The 24,410-nt window shown below is 48.3% G+C and overlaps 3 protein-coding genes across 5 annotated transcripts; 1 reads left to right on the plus strand and 2 right to left on the minus strand.

Moving 5' to 3' along the window:
- Positions 1 to 6,779: 6,779 nt before the first annotated feature.
- On the minus strand, positions 6,780 to 8,576 carry LOC117892489 (headcase protein). Its single transcript, XM_034798755.1, has 2 exons — positions 8,254 to 8,576; positions 6,780 to 8,186 (listed from the first exon to the last, which is right to left on the minus strand). Exons 1-2 carry the CDS (start codon positions 8,364 to 8,366, stop codon positions 7,283 to 7,285), a joined length of 1,017 nt encoding a protein of 338 aa, XP_034654646.1. The 5' UTR covers positions 8,367 to 8,576; the 3' UTR covers positions 6,780 to 7,282.
- An 801-nt stretch (positions 8,577 to 9,377) lies between these two features.
- LOC117892488 (E3 ubiquitin-protein ligase Topors) lies at positions 9,378 to 13,833 on the minus strand. Its single transcript, XM_034798754.1, has 4 exons — positions 12,953 to 13,833; positions 12,411 to 12,880; positions 10,873 to 12,347; positions 9,378 to 10,810 (listed from the first exon to the last, which is right to left on the minus strand). The coding sequence occupies exons 1-4, from the start codon at positions 13,355 to 13,357 to the stop codon at positions 9,864 to 9,866; spliced, it is 3,297 nt and encodes a 1,098-aa protein (XP_034654645.1). The 5' UTR covers positions 13,358 to 13,833; the 3' UTR covers positions 9,378 to 9,863.
- Positions 13,834 to 14,083: 250 nt separating this feature from the next.
- On the plus strand, positions 14,084 to 16,917 carry LOC117891129. Of its 3 annotated transcripts, none has more exons than XM_034796337.1 (3): positions 14,084 to 14,342; positions 14,404 to 14,770; positions 14,831 to 15,029. In XM_034796337.1, the coding sequence occupies exons 1-3, from the start codon at positions 14,154 to 14,156 to the stop codon at positions 14,986 to 14,988; spliced, it is 714 nt and encodes a 237-aa protein (XP_034652228.1). In that variant the 5' UTR covers positions 14,084 to 14,153; the 3' UTR covers positions 14,989 to 15,029. The 3 variants fall into 3 exon arrangements, with proteins under 3 accessions (XP_034652228.1, XP_034652227.1, XP_034652226.1); XM_034796336.1 differs by lacking the exons at positions 14,404 to 14,770; positions 14,831 to 15,029 and adding exons at positions 15,609 to 16,221; positions 16,286 to 16,917 and having other exon boundaries at positions 14,092 to 14,342; XM_034796335.1 differs by lacking the exons at positions 14,084 to 14,342; positions 14,404 to 14,770; positions 14,831 to 15,029 and adding exons at positions 15,217 to 15,544; positions 15,609 to 16,221; positions 16,286 to 16,917.
- Positions 16,918 to 24,410: the final 7,493 nt, after the last annotated feature.

Consider the following 24,410-nt stretch of genomic DNA (forward strand, 5'->3'; position numbering starts at 1 on the left):
GTGCAAGAAAATATGCGGAATGCAGCGCTCATTACTTGCTATTGTTCGTGGCTTATTCCGCAGTTACCAACCCATGGAAATCTTTTCTCTTTTCCTCACGGTCCAGTCCAGCGGCCCACGCACTCTCCTCCAAGCATGAATCATTTAGAGCAATTTTCATAAATATTTATAGAAATGAAAGGCATTTTATTGCTACTTATACGGCCGGTTGCGGGGCTAACTAAATTGATGTGCTAACAAATACATGCTGAGGCTTCCAATGCTGCCCAAATTGAATGCTAATTGGCAGAGCCAAAGGATAATAGGAACTAAAAATGATATTTATGGAAAAAGAAAGTAGTAGCTTTTGGCAGAGGCAAAAATATTGCTTTTATAAACCATTTATGATTGCACTAAATTGCCATGCTGGCTCATAAATATATATCAATATATATTTGAATATTTCTGCAGCCTTTGCCGGACTGCCTGGCCTGGCCGGTCTTTTGTCTGGTCATTCGCATGTTGCCACTGACAGGCGACTGCCAATCATAGCATGATGAATCGAGTATGTGGCTCAGCGACTTTTTTCCGCCAATAGACAACAGAAGTAACAGACAAAAATAATTGCAACTTATGAGTGAGCGCAGGCGGGCACCCCGAAAGATGTCAGCAAGATGAAGCTGTTGATGGACTCTAGGTCAGAGAATATACAACAGAAAGAGAGGAACAGCCTCACAGCTTTCGCAGCATTTCCATTTCCCACTTTGCCATTTCCATTGACAACATTCAGCGGTCTCTTTGTGCCAAGTTAGAGGATTTCATTGGAATTGAAATTGCGTTTTCGGCTGGCATGCAACAGAGCACTCCTGCAACCCATTGCCAAATGCGGCAATTGTCCCTCAACACGCTGACCAGCACCATTAGTAGATGCTTCGCATTGCAACTTTGAGAGGCAATCATTAGCGCCGAAGCACGATTAATTACAATTGATGGATGGCCAATTGACAGATGGCATAACGAGCGAGCATCAAGCCTCAAGGACCCCCTACAGATGGATGTGCATGGAGCCAGGAGAGACACGAGCCGGAGCTGTAGCTGGAGAGCCACTCGGCATTGACGCCAGGCCACGCCTGGGCTAATTTTCTCAAGGAAGCTTAAAGGAGAGAGGCAGCTGGCCAATACACAAGTTTTCGGTACAACGTGGCAAAGTGGCAATAATAACGAATTAGCAAAACAATTTCAAGCATTGGACAGCAGCCACAACTAACTGAGAGAGAGAGAGAGAGAGAGAGGGTGGACACAAGAGTAAGGGAATGCGAACTTTGGGATGGAAAAACCAAGGAGAAACTGTGACATTGATAACTCATTTAAGACTCCAAGAATTAGTCCTAAACTCCATAGATTTGAACAGTTTTTGCTGCACAGCTTGAGGATACTCCCTGGTACTTCCTCTAGTCATTGGCAACTCCTTGAGCACATCTCTCTCTGCAGGCAGACGCCACCATTGGGGGCAGGACAAACTATTGCCCGTCTGACAAATGGCGCTAAGCACATAATAACCAATTTCTCTAAATACGTCCATAATTATGAACGTCTCTACAAACACACAAGCCACACACACACAAGACCCCACACGCATTCGACACACACACAAGTCAGTCAGTGCCTCGTAAGTGTTTTTCTTGTGTCTTGTTGTTGGCCACTTCATTTGGGCGCGTTTGTTCTCGCGAACTTGGTCGGAGCGCCTTCAGTGAGGGAACAGAAAGAGAGCCGAAAGGGGAAAGGGGAAAGGGCAAAGTTGTAGCGTTAAAGTGAAAGCAAGAGCGGGAGTTCGGGGCGTTTCTGGGCGCTTCTGGGGGGCAAGGATTTATCGTAATTAGGCATGCATGAGCATATGCTGTCGTCTAAGCTCAAGGATGACTCTGCCTGCCTCCTCTGCGCCGTGCTCCTATGCAAACACAGACGGGGGCAAACACTGCCAAAAGAGAGCGAAAGGGATGCCCACACTGTACATAATTAATTGTGCTGCTGCCGCTGCTGCCGCTGCTGCTTCTGCTGTTGTTGTTGGCTAACACGCGGGCGCCTCAAAGCAGGCAACACGCTCTTTTTTTTGGGCCAACAAACGTTGCGCCATAATTGATTGCCGCCTCATGCGCGTCACAGCCCAAAGCTAAAGCCAAACTCAGTGTGTGTGTGTGTGTGTGTGTGGGTGTGTGTGTGTGTGTGTGAGCTACAAGTATTTTTAAATGAATATATCTTTAATTAGTTTGCTGCTGGCGTTGCCGCTGCCGTTTGCTGCGGCTCAAAAAGGATCTCTCTTTGGCAGCCCAAAAACCCAAACCACCAAAGACTTGACCGCAAATAATATTGCACCAAATGCTGCCAAACCGCACACCCACACACACCCACACACACACACGCTGAATATTTTCTTAAATTAACATTAGCAACATTTGGAGCTGCCATTAAGACGGTCGGTCGGTCGCCTGGCAGCCATTTGCCAGTCGCCAGAATTCCCCTTTTTGGGCTGAAGCTTCGTGCAATGACCGGGCACAAACCAGTGTCCCAGTCGCTCCCATAAAAGATGTTCAAGGACGGGACCTAAGCAAACTAACAATCAACCTGAGGACCAAGACTGGAAGTCACTTTCATTACCTGCCCGCCAGTCAAATTAGCAAGGAGCTAAAACATTACGTATCCGCTGGCAGGGCACGTCGCACGTGTTCATAACCCCTTCTGTCGCTTATGAAACAAAACGTCAAATGTTTTGCGTAATGGCGGACATTAACATTTAACCTTGAAGCACAAATTGACGGATTCTTGTCACCTTTGCACGCACATAACAGATCCAAAAAGGAACAGCAAAGAGCAGCAAGGAGCAGCAGGGAGCAGCAAAGAACAGAAAGCAGCCATTGAGGGGCAGAGAAAACGTAAGAAAAGTTGTGTTTTGCCCCAACTTTCTACCTCAGCAGGCGGTCGTCGGTCGTCAGTCGTCGGTCGGGAGCCATAAAAAAAATCGTGTGGAGCAGCAACAGCGGCTGTGAAACATATGCGACACTCCCGGAGGCGCTACACTCTTGTAATGATAAGAGTGTGGCAAGCAGCAGCAGCAGCAACGTGGCACACTGGCATCGTGGCATCGTGGCATCCTGGCATCGTGGCATCCTGGCAGCACCGCAGCATGACGTCGTTGTCCTTGTCGTCGTCGTCGACGCCTCGTGATAAATAGCTTGATTTAAGCAAAAGTCGCGGGTGTAGATTTATGACACACGCACTTTCCACCCAGCCAGCAAAACACACACCGAATGAAAGTGAAAAGTCAGCTAAGGCGGCTTTAAAAGAAAACGCAAAGCAGCGAATGTCATCATGCAACAGGCTGGGGATAGGTAGAATTATGATATTAAATCATATACTAGATTTATGACACTGAAAATGGAAAATCACATTGATTTTTGATATTAATTCGTTGATACTTTCACACAGTCTTTCTTACTGCAATTTTCAGTCGTATTTCGATGTCTCTTTCGCTTCAATTAAACACTTGCACACTTTGAATGTTAATTAAAGAAAAACATTTAAATATCCGTCTGATTACCTTTAAAGTGTTTAATTAAATATAATTAAATGCTAAGCTACATGCAGGCCATGGCTATACCTCTCCTCTAATGGCACTCGGTTTGAATTATAAACTTTTAAACTATAAATTCAACTACAAATATCTGCTGCACCTTCTGGCTCGATTTATTGCCCAATTTATGTGCTTCGAAATCGGAGCACTTGAACAATTTGATGGCCTTAATTGACCGACTGTGCATCCTGCATAGATGCAGAATTTATTTCCACTGCTAGATGGCATTACCATTTCCGAAAGACTCTCTCAAACTCTCCATTCCGGCAAATGCAACTGCAAATACACACACGACCATAAGGATCTGCTCTGTGTGTGCATGTGTGTGAGATTTATTGGGAAAAAGTTGGCCACACGATTTATAACTCGTGGCAATTGTGGCAGTGCGTAAATTGTGCCATTGCTCCGGGCTGGGCTGAGTAAAGTTTTGATTGAACATTTTACAGCGCAGCGATACCGCCGCGTATCGGTTGGCTTGGGTTGTGTTGGGTTGGGGTATCGGGTTAGCGTCAGGGCTTCAGTCTCTCTCTGTGCGTTGGCATTTCCTGAAGAAGCTGTGCTGCCGTGCTGCTGTGTGCTAAGCTGCTTACGCCTTTGCCGTCATGGAGAGGCAACCTCAACAATTTCAACATCCGGCTTCCGTTGCAGTGTAATGGAAACTCAAGGCAGGACTTGCCGCCATGCTGTGCCAACATATTAAAGTTGGCAAATGCCGAAAGCAGCAGCAGCGGTAGGAACAGAGCCGGAACCTCAAAGAGGAAGGATGCTGGCTGGCATCCAAAGGAGCTGGCAACTGGCAACTGGCAAAGTGTCGCTTGGGTTGGCGGAAATCTAAGGCAGAAATAAAAAGCGAAAGTGACACATTGTGCAGCTGGATATCGAAAGGGATCAGGTATACGGTGCTCACTGAAGGATAAATGGATTGTCCGGATTTATCCTGGGCAGAGGATGGGTCAGGTCTGGCGGGTGGGCTGGGGCGACAGGTGGCTGGACACCCACATAAATCAGAGCCAAAAGCAAGCCCAGAACCCAAACCATTTTGGGTTAAATGCGCTCTCATAACTGCCGGCTATCATTCAGCGGATGCGTCCCTTGATTAATTGCTCACTGCGGCGAATGTGGAAATTATTTTAATTCCTCCCAACCGCCTTGCGCATAATTTGAGATAAGAGCCCGAAACGAATCCGAAGCTGGATCTCGGAACTCTCAAACATTTATGCGAGATAATGCAAACGGCCGGGGGAGGGCTATGCCAATATATGAATATTTTATGCGAAGCGCGCGAATCATTTTCATGAAAATCACATAACGGCACGGGCCTGTTGGGCGCCAGCGGAGCTAACGGTGCGTATACTTGATAGCCGAAACGTTTAATTCAAGCCTCCGCAGCATCAGCCACAGCCACCGTCACGGCGTAATTTTCAACTCAAACTTAAATTGTGGCAAAGGCAAACTATTTCCTGACCCCACCCTGACACCCCTACCCCGGGCACGGGCCACGCTGACGCAACATCTTAAAATGCAATGCAAACCGACGGGAAAAAGTTTTTGAATCGTTTTCCTCCTTTTTCTTCGTTCTTCTTGGGCTTGCAACTTGCGAATACGTTAGCCGGGGTGTCTGTCAAGTGGCTCAGAAAAGTGGTGGAGCAATGGAGAAGTGGATTCGGCATAGGGAAAGGGAATGGCAGTGGGATTGGGATTGGGATTGAGATTGAGAGACTGTGCAAGCCGAGTCAAGTCAGCAAGTCAAATAAAAAGTTTTTCGTCAACATTACGCAAATTAGTTTGTCAGCCGAGCAAAAAGCAAATGCAGCCAACAAAACCCCTAATGACATTTAGACTAAAGGATAACTTTTCAAGGAAAACGAACGAACGGGATAAGTCTAAAGCCGTCGGCCGTCGGCCCGCAGCCCGCAGCTCGGCCAGCTTACGCAGTGAGCGATGATGGAGAGTCCTGTGCCCCCCTCCCTCCCATCCATCTGCATTGCACGCGGGCTCCATCGGCTCCTCCATTAATGTCTCAAGTTTCCCTTGGCCCAGCTCCTAATCCTGATTGTGTCGAGCGCCGTTTCTTTGGTATTCATTCGATATGCATTAATGCTCCTTTGTGCCGACGAAATCATAAAATCAAATATGCATTGAATTACCGTGCACGGCAGGACAATTATATTATACCTTCTGCCAAAAAGGGAGCAGAAACCAAACGAAGAAAACGAAGAAAAAAAGGAATATTTAACTCAATTTGCTGGCCGTAAATTTGGTAGCACAAGCAGCCGTACCCACCTGCCGCCCGCCCCGCCCACGTTGCACGCACCAACCGCTCAGTCCCATTCCCATTCCCGTTCCCATTCCCAGCCCTTAAAACCCTAAATCGGCCGCATTTTTCACTCAACATTTTGCTGCCATCATTTTATACACTACACAGGAGGTCAGGTGGCTTTTCCGAGAAGTTTGCTGACAGCTCTGATGTCACAAAAGTATATTTAATAATTAACAAACAGCAACGCAACAGTTGCCATTATTACTGCAACAATCGACAGAATTATTAATGCCCTTTAAACAATTGCCATCGTTAGGCTTAGGCTTAGGCTTAGGCAGAGTAATGCTTAAAAGCTTTTGTGCGTAATCGCACAACTTTAAATAGTATTAAACTAAATCATGAACACAGTAATGAACGCAGTTTAGTGAATTTCACACAAATATTAGTCTCTTTATTCTCAGAACTCAGTGAAAATATAAACGAAAAATAAAGGCACATTTATGGCATTTAATTGTGGCGATTGCTAAACATAAATTTCTTCTCTCTTTTCGCTATAAAAATGATACAATAAATCTTCTTTAGCTGCAGTTTATTTGTCTGTAATTTAAAAGGTAAATTTAAATTAATTTCTTCATATTTTTTAGCTCTTCTCTTTTTTTTCTTGCCAATAAATCATCTCTAGATGCAGTATTAATTTCCATTCTCTTTAATCAACGTTTGTGTCAAGTTACAAATAATTTTGTCATATTTTTTAGCTGTATGTTCCAGCTGCTAATTTTACAAATCAAAAAATATGCACAACTAAAATGTTTTCTGTGTGTGTAAATGCTTAGCAAATGCTTTAACACAAATGGAAAGTGTATCTGCACATTGTACCAGCTGGCCGACAGTCGCTGGCTTATTTTTATTTTGTTCAAATTTTTGCTGTTATATTTTTCAGCTCTCGTTTATGCGCAAAAGTGCGTGTAATTCAATTTTTCATGCGCTGCCAACCAGCCGTTGCCCGCACTCGTCGCCGTGTGACATGCGAGGGCTTGGGGCGTGGAGCTACCTTTTTTTTTTTATTCTCCAACAAAAATTAAGACAAAGGACCGTGCACGAAAATATGCGTTAAAGGCATATTTGGCACACCGTTTGGCGGTCCCTTTTTTTTATTGATGGGGCAGGCCATCCGTTTTATCAGTTATCCAATGCCGTGTCATCGAGGCCAGTTCGGGCAGGGACGTTTATCAATTTTTGATGCCAGTCGAACCCTTTTAATGATGAGGAATTGGATTGGTTGGCTGGTTGGTTGGCCTCATTGATGGGTGCGTACTCGTACCATATGGCTGGGGCTATTGTGTCTGTCTGTAGTGTGTGTGTGTGTGTTAATGAAATGTAATTAAAACTAGGTTAAATTAGGCTCCCATTCGAACCTACGGCGGGGCCATGCCATACGTATGGAAAGCGTAAACCAGATCCATGGCACCATTGCGCCGACCTCTGCGCGCTGTAGCTGGTCCATGATTCAAAGTCCCGCGAGTCGCCAATTGAGCAGGCCAGGCCGAGTGTGCCGAGGTGCGTGCCGACGGATGGAACCAGAAGCGACGCGGCGCCCGATCGCGACGATGATTCTGAGCCGTTTCCAGCATGCTCCTGGCGATAGCCTCCTGCAGGGCAGCATCCGCATATGAATTGTTTTGACGAGTCGGCGGCTCCTGTGATGGCGAAGGCTGCACTGGCGGCTGCTGTGATGTCGGCGGTTGCTGCTGCAATGTCGGCGGTTGCTGCTGCAATGTCGGCGGCTCCTGCTGCTGCTGCTGTTGCTGCGGCTGCTGCGACTCTGCCATCTGGGCACGGCCGACAATCCTGGCTTGCGAAACGAGAACCAACTCATCGATGGCACAACTATCCTCCGCCTCGAGCTCCATGTCTGCCTCGAAGCTGAGACAATCATCGTTGTCCATGCGAGCGGCAAACTGCACAAAGTTATGCAGCTCCGCCTTGGCCTGCTGACGTTTCAGGGCCTCCGCCGAGGTGCAAGGCATTTCTACCAGCTCAGGGCGCATGGAGCGATACTGCACGCTCAGTTCGTAGGCAATTGGATCGTCGTACGGCGAGCGTGCAAAATTAATCAACTCGTGCACAAAGTGACTTGTCTTGCCGCCAAAGAAGGTTAGCAGCGCGTCCTGGAACTCGGTGCTGCGCATGGGGACAAACGCCAGCATGTCGTGCACCACCTCATAGGCTATGACCATCTCCTCCTCGCTGCTGCGCACGAGCACGGAGGCATCGCGATTCACCCAGTCCATAATGCGATGAATCGCACATGGATCGTCTCTGTGGCAGAACGTACACACTGGATCAAGATGGGTTCGTGTGAGTCGCCTGTGGCTGGCCGACTTACCTGAGCGCCTGGGGGCTCCACTCGCGAAAGCCGCGCTTGTCGCTTGGCTGCACCGAGTACAGAGAATTGGCATAGACATAGATGCGCCACGAGATCATCTGACGCGTAGACATATTCACGGCAAAGATCTGCTCTTCACTGAACCGAACTTCGCGGCGGCTCGTCGCAAATTGAAGTGTGCAAAAGAAAGAATTCAGACCAGCTGCAGATATCTCGCTGCGTTTCCGTTCCACAAGCCGCTGAATCACACGAGGGTTCGATTTGTTTATTTACCTAACGCAGCAACTTTACTTGAATTGAATCTGTGCACAGCAGCAACTTTTGCAGGCGCCTGCTTATTGTTTTGACAGAGCGAAAGGCGGCGCTTTGCGTTCTACACTATTCCAGCGGGTGTGTACACACTGAAAATACCACTTAGTGTGCAGTGTTGGCAAAAACCATCGGAGCAGATCATATTTTGTGCAAATCAAATGCAAAGATTGCAATTGAAAAAGCTTAAGCGGAGTGTTTAGCTAGTATTGATCGCAACTGGCTTTGCCGGCTATGCTACAGCAGCTGTTTGAGCGCTGGTGTGTACACACTGAAAATACCAAATACCAAGCTCAAAAATGTACCTGCCAAAACAGTGTGTGCACGTTTTTTCGAGGAATCCCTCTACACACACCAACAAAGCTAGGAATATACTTAAATTCAAACTGAAATTCCAGACTAGCGATATTTAAGCGATCCGTTACGATTGTAGCGGAAAGAAGTTACTTTAAACCTGCAAACATCTGTAAAATCTATAAAAATATTCCTTGAACTCACGTGTCTTTGCAGCAACAAACTTTTGTACAGCTTTGTGAGTAATTTTATCAAAATCGGTGATCCCTTTGTAAGAAATAAAATGCGTTCTCTTTTTTTTACAATAAATCTTTACATTTATTATTTGATTTTGTGTTATAATTAATGTTTGTTCTTTTTCTGTGTTTTTTTGTGTGTGCTCAAGTTTAAAGTTGGCCACGCCCTGAGGCGATCGGGCCACACCAGTGTCCAAAACATTTAACACGCTCTCTCTGCTCGCTCCAATGCTCCATCATCTGTGTGGTGTGTGCCAAAGTGGCGTTATCTCTATGGTTCGAAGCTATGAACTTGAATTATTGTGTATGCTATATAGGTAATTGTTAGATGATCTTAAATAAATAAATGTACAACATGAGTGGGATAGGATGGGAGGACAATAACGGGAATGGTGAATAGATCTCTCTGCCCATGCTGCAAAAGAATCCATCCGCTCTTGGGGCACACTGGATGCATTAGTACTTTTGTATGTGGGTGTGGGTTGAACATTTTAATAATGTTTCGCTTATAGGTAGTTGTTGCCCAACTACAAACATATATGTAAAATATTAATAAGGGGGCTGTGAATATTTACAACTTAAAATGGCAATCTTAGGCCTAGGATTAACTATTTAATTACATTACAAGTTAAATAATAGATTATTATAGTGGGGGGACAGGGGCAACACATTTGAGAATCCAGATTAGGAGAAGACAATCAATCAATAAACTTTGAACAGCATTTTCTTTTAGTGTAATAAACGGTTGGAGCTTGTGCCTTGTTCCTCTAGCTAATCTTCATCATTATCATTTTCATTATCATTTTCTTCGTCTTCGTCGTCGTCATTGTCATTGTCGTTGTCATTATCCTCATCATCTTCATCGTCCTCCTCATCCTCAGCTCCGTTCTCTTCCTCTTCCTCATCTTCATTTTCGTTTTCATTGTCATCATCTTCGTCGTCCTCATCCTCCTCTTGATCTTCGGTGGCTGTGGCAGTGTCATCCGCCGTCTCTGCATCTGCATCGGCTTCCACCAGCGGCTCCCCAACCACATCGATGGCCGACTCCATTTGATATTGATTGCTGCCTTCGGCATCCGCATCCGAGTACAAGCCCATATGCACATCCTCCTCCAGGCTATTGGCAGTGTTTGGCAGAGCATGGCGCAGAAAGACAATTGCCTCCTCGACGCCACTCGACTGATCATTGAACAGACCTCCACTGACGCCACCATCCACGTCCACGTCGGCGTCTGCACCGTCGGCAGTGTCAGCAGCGTTTCTCTCATGCGTCAGTGTGGACAGCTCAATCAGGGAGTGGGCAATGTCGTGCTCGTCGGTAGTGCCAGTGCCACGCACCAGGGGGTCACTCGCATAGCTCGTTGCGCGCCAGTTGAACGAGCTCAGGGCCGAGCTGGAGGAGGCTGTTGTTGTGCTGCTGCTCGCCACGCTGGCACTGTGGCTGGACAGATTGCTATTGCTGCAGCTGCGACGACGCTTCGGCGCACTGCACTCGGCCTGCGTTTCCTCCAATGACTGCTGATGCATACTCCCGCCTGGTGGTGGCGCCTGTGAGTGCTGTGGCTGCTCCTCCTTGGGCATGTGCAGCTCCAGCTTGAGCGGCTTTCGATCCTCCAAGACTGCCTCTGAGCGCAAAGCGGCACGCAGAGCGCTAAGCTGCAGATTAAGTTCCGGGCTGCCATCGTCAGAGTCCTCGCTGCTGCTCTTCTTTTTGGGTACTGCAAAAGGATTTGGAACATGATTATGGGGGGGGGCATTAAGATTGTTTGGGTCAACGTACCACTCGCTTCACTGCTGCCGCCGCCCGACTCATCATCGCTTGAACTGCCATCGGAGGTGCTTGCGTGCTCGGGCTCGCGCTCAGCCACCGGCAGCTTCTTCTCTTCCTCCTCCTCCTGATCCTCCTGTTTTGGTGGACTCTGTGCTGTGGCCTGCTCGACCTGTCGCCTGCTGCGCTTTCGTGTTGATCTCTTGGGCTTCTGTGCAGCTGGACGCTTGCGTGACTGCGCTTTGCGAAGTCTTCTTTTGGTGGTGGCCAAGGGAACCTCGCTGTTGCCGCTGCTTTCGCTGCTGTCATCGCTGCTCGAGCTCCACTTGAAGAGTGTGGCACTGCTGCTACTGCTGCTGCTGCTGCTGCTGCTGCTCGAGCTGCTGCTTTGGCTGACTGAGGAAAGGAAAGTGGGATGCCTGGTGCGTTTCGAGCGTGTGGAGCCAGCGATGCGTAATAGATCCTGACGACGTGCGTAGTCGTAGCACTGCTTCCAGTTCTTGCCTCTGCTGGCGGCAGCGCTTGTGCTGGGACCCATATACAGGCCTTGGTTTGCCGTCTGAGCCTCATTCTGTACCGCAACATTTGCGGCGTCTGTTGTGGCTGCCGTTGGGCGATGGCTGGCCGGCGGACTCTCATTCACTTCATGCACAAACACAACGTCCGAATCGCTGTTGGAGTCGAGCGTCACCTGTTCGGGTGTGCGCAAATGCGGCGGCTTCAGCTCCAGCACAAAGACACACTCATCATCGCCGCTGGAGCTGCTGCTGCTCTCCAGCTCAATGTGGGCACTAATCGGTATGCTGGCGCCGGCCTGTCGCCTGTTTGAGCTGCTGCCATCGGTGATGGCGGCCACCTCGGCATTGGCCGCAGCATCGCCATCATCGATCTCGATCACTTCCGAGTCGCTGGCCGGACGCCGCATGCTCAAGTTGATGGCCACTGTCTGGGAGCCGACGGTCGAGGTGGTGGCACGTCGTACTGAGATCCCTGGCAGCTCGCTGCCATCGCTGTCCATGGTCACGCTGAAGGAATGTGTGGCACCGGGATTGGTCACAATCACACTGGTGGACGGACGATCGTTGGCGGCATTCCACTCGTTCGATGACTCTGCATTCGCCGTCTCCCCATCGCCGACCTCCAAGTGCAAGTCGCTCTCGTTGGACGACTGTGTCTCGACCATGTCCAGCAGATCCACTTCCACCTCCTCCGCCACACGGGCCGAGTACTGCACCACGTGGTCGTAGCCAATCATATCGAATGGGGAGCGGGCAAAGTTGAACAGCTCGTGAATGAAGTGACTGGTGCGCGCGCCCAAGTACGGCGACAAGCGGCGCCGGAATGTCGGTCCCAGTATGTTTGTCATGGGCAGAATGTCGTGCATCAGCTGCATCACGGTGCTGACACTGTGCGCAGCATTCCTCAGCAGGCACACAATGTCGCGGTGTATCCACGGCATCAGGCGATGCATCTGGGCAGGATTGTTTCTGCAAGGGTAAAACACGTTGAACGACTGAACCGCACAACCACCGGACCCGGTCGGTTCTCACCTGTAGAAACGAGCACTCCACTCGCGAAAGTGGCCGGTGAGAGTGTCACTGACTGGCAGGGCATAGAGCTTGCGATCGTAGACATAACGCCGCCAGAGCTGGCTCAGTGAGCTGCCCGAGATGGCGGGATCCTGGTCGTGCCGATAGAAGTTCATCAACTCCATGCGGTACGGCTCGAAGCGGTTGTACGCGTGTCGGATCCCACCTGCCGTTTCAACGGTGGGCAGGCCATCCTGTGAGGCATCACCCGCAGCCGCAGCGCCGTCCAGATCGTTCGTCATCGATGACTGATTCTGCACCAGCGGCATGAACCTGGGTCGCCGCACAATTTGGAAACGCAACGCTGGATGATGATCGGGTATGGGCGGTGATGAGTTCTGTACCGGATAGCTGTCGAAGTCGTCCAGGGTGCGCACATTGTGGATGATTGTCTTGAAGGGCTGCTTGCACAGCGGGCACTCAGCTTTAACCTGTCAACGAGGAAACATGGTTAGGAATCGGATTTGGTACGCCACTCCACACCTGTCCCGCCTGATACTCACCTTGCTCCACTCGCACAGACACTTGAAGCAAAACTGATGCATGCACGAGTCGGTGAAGCATTTCCGCTTGCAGCGCGACAAGCAGATGGCACAGTTGGGTGGCGGCGAGGTGCGTCCACTGCCCGAAGCACTGGTGCCCGGCTCTCCGTTGCCGTTGGCATTGGCACTGCCATCGCCGTCGCCATCGCCATCACCGTCGCCACTTTCGCTGCCACTCTCCGTGAGATCGGCGAATTTCATGGCTGCCGGTGGCAGGGTTAGGGTTCTGCTGCCAGTGCCGTTGGCCGTGAGGGCTAGTCCGCCCGGTAGGCCTGTGCCAACAGGCTCAACAATAACAGAAGCAGCGACATCGTCCGCATAGGAGGCGGCTGCTGCTGCGGGCAGCTCCTCTACCACCTCCGCCATGTTGAGCGTTCAATTAAAATTCTGTTATCAACTGCTGAGGTGGTGACTTGTTCCGGATGACGGGCGGAAGGTGAGGGCGAGCCTCAAGTCACAATGTAGTTCGGAATGGGCGCTCGGGCCCCGCACTATAATGCGAGTTTTTGTGTCTACTCTGGCTCTCAGTGTGTCGGCACTTGCTATCTCGCTTGCACACAGACTATCATCTGGTTCACACCGTTCACACCGTTCACAATACAGAGTAAAAATTCACATGCGTCTTTTTTTGCATCGCTTTAATAGGGCAACAGCCTCATTACAACATGCCCTGACTATCGCTTCCGGTAGCCAAAAGTCTCAAGAGGCTTTTTTCACTGCCCTTTGGTCTTTGAGTGCACTTCAGCTTTAATATTTTAAATATTCAATATCAAGGAAAGTGAATTTGTTTGTCCAAATTTCCACAAAATGGTATTACTTATGCTACATGACAACTACACAGCGACGAGTTTCCTAGCAGAGCCGCCTAGCGTCGAAACCGGTACATAGAAAAAAACAACCTTTTACTAGTTCGATAAGCCAGGGCGTCGAACAGTTTACACCAAAATCTTATCAAATATAAAAACAGCTACAAAGAAGTAGATAATTATTATACAATTATTAATTAATTGAATTTTTCATTTTTTGTATCTGCAGAACATCGATAGTCTCCACGTAAGAGGTGTGAAACAAGTATCGATACTACTATCGATACCTTCGCATCGTGTGCAGTGGCGTCCATTTGTTGATATTTTGGAATTCTAATATAATTTTAATAATAACAATGGCCAGACGCAACAAACGCACCTCCTACGAGCAGTACCAGATTTATCTGGATATGATGGAGTTTAATCCAGTGTTGGCAAGCGGCAGGGCGTCGCGCTACGAGGACCTAATGAAATGGAAACAATTGAGCGATAAGCTAAACAATTGCCGGACGGGGCCCAGTCTGGAACCCGAAGAGTGGCGAAAGGTAATCAGAAATTTACTTTAGGGTAGCAGGGGCACAGCTAACACCTTCTCGCCACTTGTAGCGCCTGAACGATTGGAAGAACACAACGCGGTGTAAATACAGGCGCATCACGATGTCACCAGGAGCCAAGTTATCCCTCTCGCCGCTCGAAACCAGAGCCTTGGGTATTTTTGGTGAGAGCGCGGACGTGAGCACAGTGGTCATCGACGATAGTAGCGAATACCTGGACGAGGAACTAGTTGAGAGCTACGCAGAGTCGAGCGAAGATGCCAGCCCGCCCCCAAAAGCTATACGAATTAGCGAGGGTCCCCCAAGCAAAGTTAAGCAGGTGCCAGTGCAGTACAAAGAGCGTCCACCCACCAAGATCATCAATGGACAACTTCCCGTGAAGCGGGTGCGCGTACAAGTACCCCAGCAGCTCTATGAAGGTGAGTTGCACACACAGAAACATTTTAAACTAACTAATTCCCTCAACTTTCCGGCTTTAGTGAAAAGTTCGCTTCGGAACGACACTCCCACGTACGCTCAGGAGATTGAGAATCAGCTGCAACGAATCGCGGACATCCACAACGCCGGACTGCAGTTCAAGATTGCTTGTTTCAAGTACAGTAATCCCGGATTTGAGTACAATTCGCCAGAGTTATAGCGCCATGGCACAAACTAATGAAAATCAACAACATATCGATAGTGTTTTGTGACATTTTGGAACATCATTTAGTGGCCTGTTAAGTTAAGTTTTAAAAGATATATCTTCATTAAAAATAAAGAATAAACTATAAAATAAAAACAAAACTATCGCATGAATGCATTGCCACCAGATGTCGCTGTGAGTGCAATGCAACCCTGTGCATCGCCTGTGGAAATGCACTGAAAAATCCCAAACGCGTTAAAATTGTTTGTGGACACTTCGCATCTTTTTGTGGCGTCGGATTTTTTAATTTACGATTTGGGGCAATAAATACAATATTCTCGGCGTGCGTTAACCGTTTATGGAAAGCAAAATGGACCGAAGAAAGAAGCGCACATCCTCGGAACAGTACCAGATGTACATAGACATGATGGAGGCGGACTCAATTTTCGCCACCGGACGGGTGCCGCGCGATTATGATCTTAACTATTTGACAAAAAAATGGAAGGAGCTCTCCGACCGGCTAAACAAATGCAGTTCGGGCCCCACACTCACACCCGAGGAGTGGCGCAAGGTAATCCGGGAATCTATTTCGTGTAGTTTGAGCATCCCATAAGCCCTTTTCCCGCCTTTTGCAGCGACTGAACGATTGGAAGAACACGACAAGATGCAAGTACAGACGCAGCCTGATGGCTACCGAGAAGGACATATCGATGACGATGCTAGAAAACAGAGCACTCGATCTGTTTGGCAAGGTGCCCTCGGCCACGGGCGAGGCCCTGCTGAATCTGAAGTCCGAGAAGGACGACGGCGACGATGAGATGGAGGACATTGGACAGCGCACTTCGGCCGCGTTCCAAAAGGAGCTGCAAGCCGCCGTCGAGGAGGCCATTAACGATGAAGTAGACGACGAGGATATGCTCGAGGAACACGTCGAACAGGAGGACATTATCGACGAAAATCTAACCGACAACGGTGGCGCCCTTGAAGCCGCGAATGCTGCCACAACCGCTGTAAATACGGGCGGTGGCACTTACCGCACCATCGTCGTGGACAACACATCGTTTGAGCACGTGGAAGAGCCGCATCCCGTTGAGTTTGTGGCCGCACGTCGTACGCCTGCTTCCAGCAACTCCAGCGTCCATGCAGTCATCAATTCCGGCGCTGTCGTTGAAACCAAGCTCATCAATGGCGAACTGCCCGTGAAGCGATTGCGCACCCAGACCCGGCCCGATCAAATCATCTACCATGGTAGCTATAACTTTGTACTTGTCCAACTAATGCAGAGTTTTGATTACTTCGTTCCCCTTTGCAGTTCAAAATGCGCCGCGTTGCATTTCAAACAAACAGGACGTGCCGCCGCTGCTCAGTACAAAGGTGGAGCGGGATACCACACCGTTGAGTGCTGCACTGAGCAGCCAGGATGGCCAGCAGATAGCCCATCAGCTGAAGCGTCTGGCCGACATCAACTACGAGACACTGCAGTTCGAGATCGCGCGATTCAAGTTCAATAATCCGGGTTTCCAATACAATCCGCCGTCCTTATAGTCCGCCATGCAGCAGTGGACGCAAGAGACGGCTCACAAATCCCAGCAATAGCAAACAAACCAACAAACGTCAGTTGCAGCATTCTCAGCCGGGTGGAGTCGTGAGTGCCAACAGCTCTGCTCTGCTAACAGCATAACTTATAGTAGCCAGATTAGATTAAAGTTTATTTAGAGATTTCTATTGCAAATATACAATATCATATTTCTCTTTTATACACCATTCAAGCCACACACACACACACACACACACACACACACACACATGTGTGTATGTATGTATGTACGTGGCACGCCTGATAGGAACAGAGCGTGCTGCAAGTACATATAAATTGGACAAAGTAATTTTAATCGTGTTGTATGTAAATGTAAAGAATAAAGTTTACCAATGATAAATACGCAATGGAAGTTTGTAGAACGTCAGAGCAAGCCAGGAGTCAGTACGGAACCCTCACTGTTGTCGATCTGCCGCTGCCGCTGCCTTTGCCGCTGCATTTGTTTTGCTTTATTTATGACTCTGCGCCCCAATCGATGGCAACACGAAAAGTCCATTAATCATTTTTAGCGTCTCGAAAATGGATGGCGTCGACAATGCAACGCAACGCAACGCAACGGAAAGCAACGCATTGCCCCGGACAGCATTGTGTTGGTGGCTTCTATGAGGCAGGGGCTTGGGTTTTGGGTCATTTAACCTGACCGCAAACTTGTGGGCGCACTTTGTAACTGTCAGGGCCTGCCCTGGGGGGGCAGGCAAGTGCACATCCAATGCGAAAGAAATCACTTTTAACTGTTATATTGCTGATGCAACAAGTGCCGATCCAAACTGATCCCAGCCCCAGTCGCAGTCGCAGTCTCAGCCTCCTCTTGGTATAACTGCAATGGGCAATAGATCATTTGCACGCCGTGCGCTGCGAATCATAAATTACTGGGAGACCTCTAGCCAGGTTGCAGGCTGCAGTGTGCCTCTTCTAGCAACCTGCAACAGTCGACGACGCATGACGTTCCGTTAGGAATCATTGCCATCTCTTTGCTGGCTCGCTGGCTGGCATTTCGGGTCGATGATAACTGCCAAACACGTCGTATGCTTAATCTGTTCTGCTTTCTGCACCATCTGCCCCCCACCCAGTCTGCCCAGCCACGGAACAGCGTGCAGCGTGTGGGTGCCGCTCGCTTGCTCTTTGATGAAAAGTCTGCCCAGCCAAAAGCTGATTAACGTACCATCATACAGGCAGACACAGACAAATACACTCTGTACCCATCCCGCAGAGATGTCTGTCTGTCTGTCTGTCTGTCTGTCTGGGCCCACAGATGTCTTCTTCTCACATGGCAATGAAACCGATGCGGCTGAAACTGAACCTAGACCTGAGACCTGGAATCTGGCTGTGGCCATGGCCATGCCACAGCGCAGGAGTGTGCATGCCAAGTCCATTAAATAGTTCGTGTTGCACTCGTTTCGCTGAGCCCAACTATGGGTCCATTGGATATGGGTATGGGTATGGGTATGGCACACATGACAGCGTGCAGAATTGACCCCATAGGCGGGTGCTATAAAAACTCCAGAAATAACAACAGAACAAAATGAACGAAACGAAGGCACCGGCTAAGAAGTCTCTGGACTACAAAATACCTTAACTTGGGGGAACTTTATTGTTGTGCAATTTGCAGGAGATTTAATTTACGTATAAGAATTATGTTAAGGTGAAAGACAACGCCAAAAGCGAACTGTTCTCCGATATTCCACTGAATAAATCAATGCTTTATCTTTAGCCATTTCAGGTGCATAAACGTAGTAAGCCAGACATCTTCTATCACTCAGCTGATCCATAAGTCCAATTCCGATTTCAATTATTTCAAGAAGAAGCCGTTGATCCGTTTGAAGAAAGTCTATGCTGACATTAACGAGCTCAGGCGACTGAGGCCTCAGTTTTCAGCTTGAAGGGGTGCCGGTCCAGGATCGCCATAGATGTCACCATTCAAGATGAAGAGATCCTAAGCGACACCCTGCCCCATGTCTGTGTGTAAAACTAAAAAATATTTATATCTTATTATGTTGTCATTAAATTAAAGTTGAGCTAAAAAAAATGCTAGAGACTTGAGCCATGGTCAAGGCGGCACATGTGTTGCTTGGGTTTGCCACGTTATCTGGGAACTGGTAACCTCCTATCCCCACCCCGACTGCCTACCTCTGCGGTGCGGTGCAAAAGTGCAAAGCGTTTTTATGCTGGCGATTATTACGCTTGATCCTGAAGCACCAAAGGGTCAATTGATGTTTGTGATGACGCTGAATTGAGCCTGAGCCTGAGCCAGAGCCAGAGCCAGAGTCTATGTCTGAGCTGATGTTGCACGCTGTCTGCATGCAGCTACATTGTGTTTTCTTGTTGTGTTTTGTTGCCCGCAATTTGCTTTGGAATTTTAAGCAGCATCGCACAGCCATCGTCATCCTCGTCATAGATGAAAATTCTCCCAGTTCGCTTCTCTCCAGCCATCTTTTTGTTGTTTGCTGCTGCTGCTGCCGAAAATTGCATTTCTCTAGCTGCAAGCGATAAAGCTTCAGCTACAAATGCTTCTTTGTGGTCAAGCCATTTTGATATATCACTGGCCCTGAGCGCCCCATTTTTGTGTGCATCACGGAACGGCACACCACTCTGTGGCCTGGCTAATCAAGGTTGCCGCTCTGGGGGCTCTCCAGCGGTTCTCAGGATTGCCTTTTGATATAGAAATTACTGCAACATTTTTCGGGTGCGCTCTCTGGCTGGGAAAATGAACGATTGATTGGATTGGAGAGACGCTGAAAGATGTCATCAGCCAGAGAACCCCTTGCATGCCCAGGCTGCAATCATTTCTACGGTATAACTCATAGAATTCTGCAAAATTCCAAGTGCTGTTTTCCATATCAGAATCTTATTATAAAAGATAATATATCGTATACCCCCAAGTATACCATTTATGTACACTTTTGTGCTGTCAGCAGTCGTAAATCTAAAGAGCTTTTGCTTAAAAGCTTAATTTCGATCAATTACCATTGGCCCCAGCTCTCCCTCTGCCCCTCTCTCTCTCTCTCTCTCTCTTCTCTCCCTGTCGCTGTCTTTGGGCAGCCCCAGCAATCTCTTCCTCATATCAACTTTGATGGGATGCTCGGGCCATGTTGCTGCTGTCCAGCATGTAATTATATTAGCATGATCTATGCCATTATGCACATACACATCGATATAGTGCAATTAGTGCATCAGCAGGAGCAGCAGGCAGGAGGGTGGCTGGGTGGCAGGGGGGGTAGGAACAAGCTGAACTATCGGCTAAAACAATATGGCCAGCGGGCGTTTATAGCCAACGACAGGCTATTATTGACGCCACTCGAATGGACAGCAGAGGCCCCGGCGCTGGCGCTGGCGCTGGCACTGGCCCTGGTCTAGGCCAAAAACGGTTTGCATTGGCCATCATCGGTTGCGACTCGATGTGGTTGCGGCTGATGTTGCATGCAAATTTGTGCTGCTGCGGGGGGGCTGCAGCAGCTAAAGTACAAAAAATATTGAGCGCTGAAATGGCGCCCTCTTCAGCCAGGCTGCAGTCATAAACACGCACTAATTGCAGCCATGATTTGTTGCACACTGCATTAATGGCGCTCACAGGACACGCAGTGTCAGTGGCAGTGGCAGTGGCAGCAGCAACCAGCAGCAACTCAAATCAAAACCCTAATTGCCTATAAATGGCAGTTTTCGTTGCAGCAGCAACAAAATGTGGCGACATCAAGCGTAAAGCTTTCAACATCAAACAGAACAAGCAGCGACATCAACAAAAGGCAGCAACAGCAGCAGCAGCGACACCGCAGCAACATCTATGCCACATGAGAGACGGACCAGCCACTGGGCCTTTTGATTTATAAACAAAATTTAGCAAAAATACACCAAGTTGATCGCATTAAAAGTGATGTTGCTGCTGCTCTGCTTCACCGATGTTGCTGCTGCTCTGCTCCACCGATGTTGCTGCTGTGCTCCTCCAATGTTGCTGCTGCTGCTCCTTCTGGCCATGCAATTAGGCGCGAGATGAATGTCTGGCTTTGGCTCTGGACTCTGTCCAGGCGGGGTGGTCCTCTGTGTCGCCAGCGTGGCGATCGATGGATACATTGATATACAAATCGATTGCTTGATCTCTCACTTGCAGCAGCAAATGGGGCAAACGGGGCAAAAAAGCAGCTCGCGTGGTCAGCGCCAATTACTTAGAGCATACTCGTATCAATTATATTACTGCAATGGATTGTACAATAAATGGCCAGAATGATAGCCCCAGTCTGGCTGCAGGAGTCCAGCAGTTCTTCCATGGGGTTTTTCGTTGCCACACAGCAACAAAATGTTGAAGTAAATCAAAGCAAAAGTTAACAATTGCAATCAGTAAACTTACCAGAAATTATTGTTATAATTATTATAATATTAGATTGATCCCCGCTAAATAATCGTTTTATATGTAAGTCTGACATTTATTTTTCTTAACACGGCCCTGAATTTCGCTCAGTGTGAACGTACTGCTGCTGCTGTTGGTTGTAATTGAACTGCGCGTATTGCAAAATTATTATTTTGTGCATTTGCGATTGCCAGTGCCTACTGGCACTATCGAGCCCATCTCCTGGCTCCTGCCCTACGAGCATACCGAGCAGGTACCGCCCCGCGCCTCTGTTCATATGTTTTCATTACGTTTTTCCCTTCTTTTTTGTTGTTGTTGTTGCTCCCCCCCTATTATGCGTGTACGTGACGCACAATTTGAAATTGCCAGAGCTTATAAGTCGGATACCGAGCAACCGAATGCACACACAATTCCAACATTGACTTGCACCTCAGTGCTGAAGCCAAAGCTGCAGGCTGCTCCTCCGTCACCGTCTCCCACTGCAGCTCCTCCCTCAGTGCTAGAGGTACCCAGGTTCAGTCCACCCGTGAAGCGACGCATCCTCTGTTTGTGGCTTTTGTTTGCTGTTCAAGTTTACAATTTTAATGCACTGCCACTTGACTGTTGACAGTGGTGCAACATGCCGCGTCGAGCCGAGCCAAAACCAAACCAAAGCCAAGAGTTTGCTGTGCTGGTTTATTGATTTTATGCTCTGTACGTGTACGTGGAGCAAACCCTTGCCGGTAGTCGCCCCAGGTGATGTTTGGTGTGGTTGCTGCTGCATTGAGACCACATTTCGCACATGCCCCAAATGCATGTTTCCCTTTTGCTGTGAAGCGGATCGTGTACGAGCGTGATTCATAATGTAAAAGTAGAAATTGCATACCAAAAAGTGTAGGGGAGATACAATTTTTAGGGGAATTGAAAAAGAAGTTTCTAAAATCCAAAGTTCCTGTTGTAGGTTTGGTCACCTCTGCCTGAGTGACCCACACTGCATTGAATTCATTAGTTCGATGCTGTGCTTGCCCCCAAAAAAGGGCTAGCAAAAGGAGAGACTCCTTGTGGCCACATCGTTAGGGTGCAGCAGCAATTGCGAGCACCTGGATATGATTGAAATTGAAGTACTCCGAAGGTAACGAGGCAGCAACGAACATGGCCTCCATATCAAACGGGCATCAAACAATTTCAAATGGATCGAATGAGAAATCAACAGAGTTGGCCAATTGCTGCACTGCAGCTGGGATTCTGCTGCTCTTGTTGTTGTTTGTGTTTTTGTTATTGTTATTATTGTTGCTGATGTTGCTGCTTTGTATGCATGCAATGAACGTGATCGGTTGCAATTTCAGCGACTTGAGAACAAAGTGGGCAAATGCTGTTCCCGAGTCCGATCGCAGCAGAGCGGAGCGGAGTGGAGTGGAGTGGAGCGACAATGTTGCAGAGACGCACAGAAGCAACAAACAGCCAGCCGCTGGAGCTGACGCTGATGCCCGAGATGCTGCCACATTTCACTTGAGTTTGGTCCCCGTCTCGATGATTGAAATTCTAAGACCAGGGACTGGTACTCCTCATTCTGTGAGACGGTGACGGTGACGGTGACGCGGATACCGACTCGACTCAAAGACCAAGTCAAAGTCAAAGTCGAAGAGCAAGTCCAAGACCAAAGTGGTTTGAGGCTGAGTTCAGTTGACCTTTTCGCATGAGAATCATCGATGATGGATGCACTGCCAGGCCAACTTGATCTGGACCTCAGCGCGAGACAGGCACAGAGATAGAGACAGACTTGGGTGAATCAAAGGAGAGAAAGAGAGACAGCTTCAGCTGTCAGTACGTGCAAGCCCCGTCATGGGGCAATTTAAGTGGAAGGAAAGTTTGTTTGTAGTACATACCCGTATTCTGCTTCTTCGTTTTCAAGTGCTGCTATTTTTTGGGCCTTGCCTTGCATTCACACACATCTACACATTCCCATCGATGGCCTGTCATGCTAAAGTACAGTGTTAACCCAGAATAGAGAAAATGTAGTCCCAATAACAAATCATAAGCAACGAAAAATACACTCCGTTACATCGGTGCCAGTAGCTGACGCTGATGTCCGAGCAGCTGATGTTTAACGTTAGACTAAGTAATCTGAGTCTCCATTGAGTGCCCACTGTATGCACCACGCGACAGATAATTGCGATCACCTATGTAGATATGCATGGTAAAGGGGTAGAGGGAAGGTAAAGGCAAGCCTGGAATCGAACTTCGTCAACGCTGCTCGTCGCCGTCGATGTCGTCGTTACAGTCATTCCATCGAGGAATTTCACAGCCAGAGCATGGAAATTTGTTCGATACCTTGTTGCCCTCTCTCCTACTCACCACTCTCTTCTGTTTTTCTACTGTTTGCACTTCCCTTCCCGCTCACCTGATCAATCTTGTCTACCCGCTCTAGTGTTCGCTCTTCCCTTTTGCGCTCTCCTCTCCAGTAATTCCTTCCCTCCCTACCCTCTCCACCTACCCCAACCGTTTTTGTGTTTGTTTGATTTGGATTTGATTTGATTTCGCCAGCAAAGGTTCTTGCTGTTTCTTCTGTTCCTTCTACTCCTCTCTATTCAGCTCTCTCGGAATCACCTCTCTCCCCCTCCTCACCATAACTAGCCTTATTCAAATACTCTCTGCACAGTTTCTTGACCTTTTCGCGTGCCGTGTGACGCTGACGCAGTCGCCCTCTCCGTCTCCGCCGTCTACAATTGTAACTGCACATGCGCGCGCCTTGTTCCTCTGCTTCCTCAGGTACCACGACTGCTTCCTCTATTCCTTCTGCTACCTGCCTACCTCTGTTCCCGTTGCTGCTCTTCCTCCGCCCCCAAATTGCCAATTTTGCAGCTTTTGCAGCTCGTCCTCTCCATCTCGGTCTTGCTGCCGAAGCTGTTGCAGTTGTTGCTGCTGCGGGAAATGCGATTGACGGTAATTGGTTGACGTTTGTCTTATTTAAATTTGTTTTCTTTGGGATTTGTTTCCCTACGTCGTTGTCGCTGACGCTGCTGCTTCTACTCCCGCGTGGCTCTTGCACGCTCTCATGACTGGATACCCTTCCCAGTAGAAGCATAAGGATTTACGTAGGCTGCTTAAGAGGAGGAATTTATCAACATATCAGATGTATGTATATGAAATACGTGTAAAACATCCATACAATTATACTTATGAAACTGATATTATATACATATGTACATTTAATTGGATCCATTTCACTGGAAATTAATTTCCTTATCCCTCCATAAAACTCCGCTGTAAAGTGTATCAACTGTTCGCGGTGGCTGCCAGTGTTCTTTCCGCATTTCTCGTTTCCTTTATGGACTCTTCTCTCAAGCTGCTGCTGCTCTCCGCTCTCTGCTCTAGTCTGTGGTCCGTGGAGCGAGCGGCGTGCAACTTTAATTGAAATGAAATGAGTTTCGTCGATTTGTGTTCTAGGAATTTGTTTTTTGATTGTTTTCTTGTAAATTTGAATGATTATCGAGGCAGTTGTTGCAGCAGCAGTTGTTTCTT

Source organism: Drosophila subobscura, chromosome E (assembly GCF_008121235.1).
Source record: "Drosophila subobscura isolate 14011-0131.10 chromosome E, UCBerk_Dsub_1.0, whole genome shotgun sequence".
Classification (NCBI taxonomy): Eukaryota; Metazoa; Arthropoda; class Insecta; order Diptera; family Drosophilidae; genus Drosophila; species Drosophila subobscura.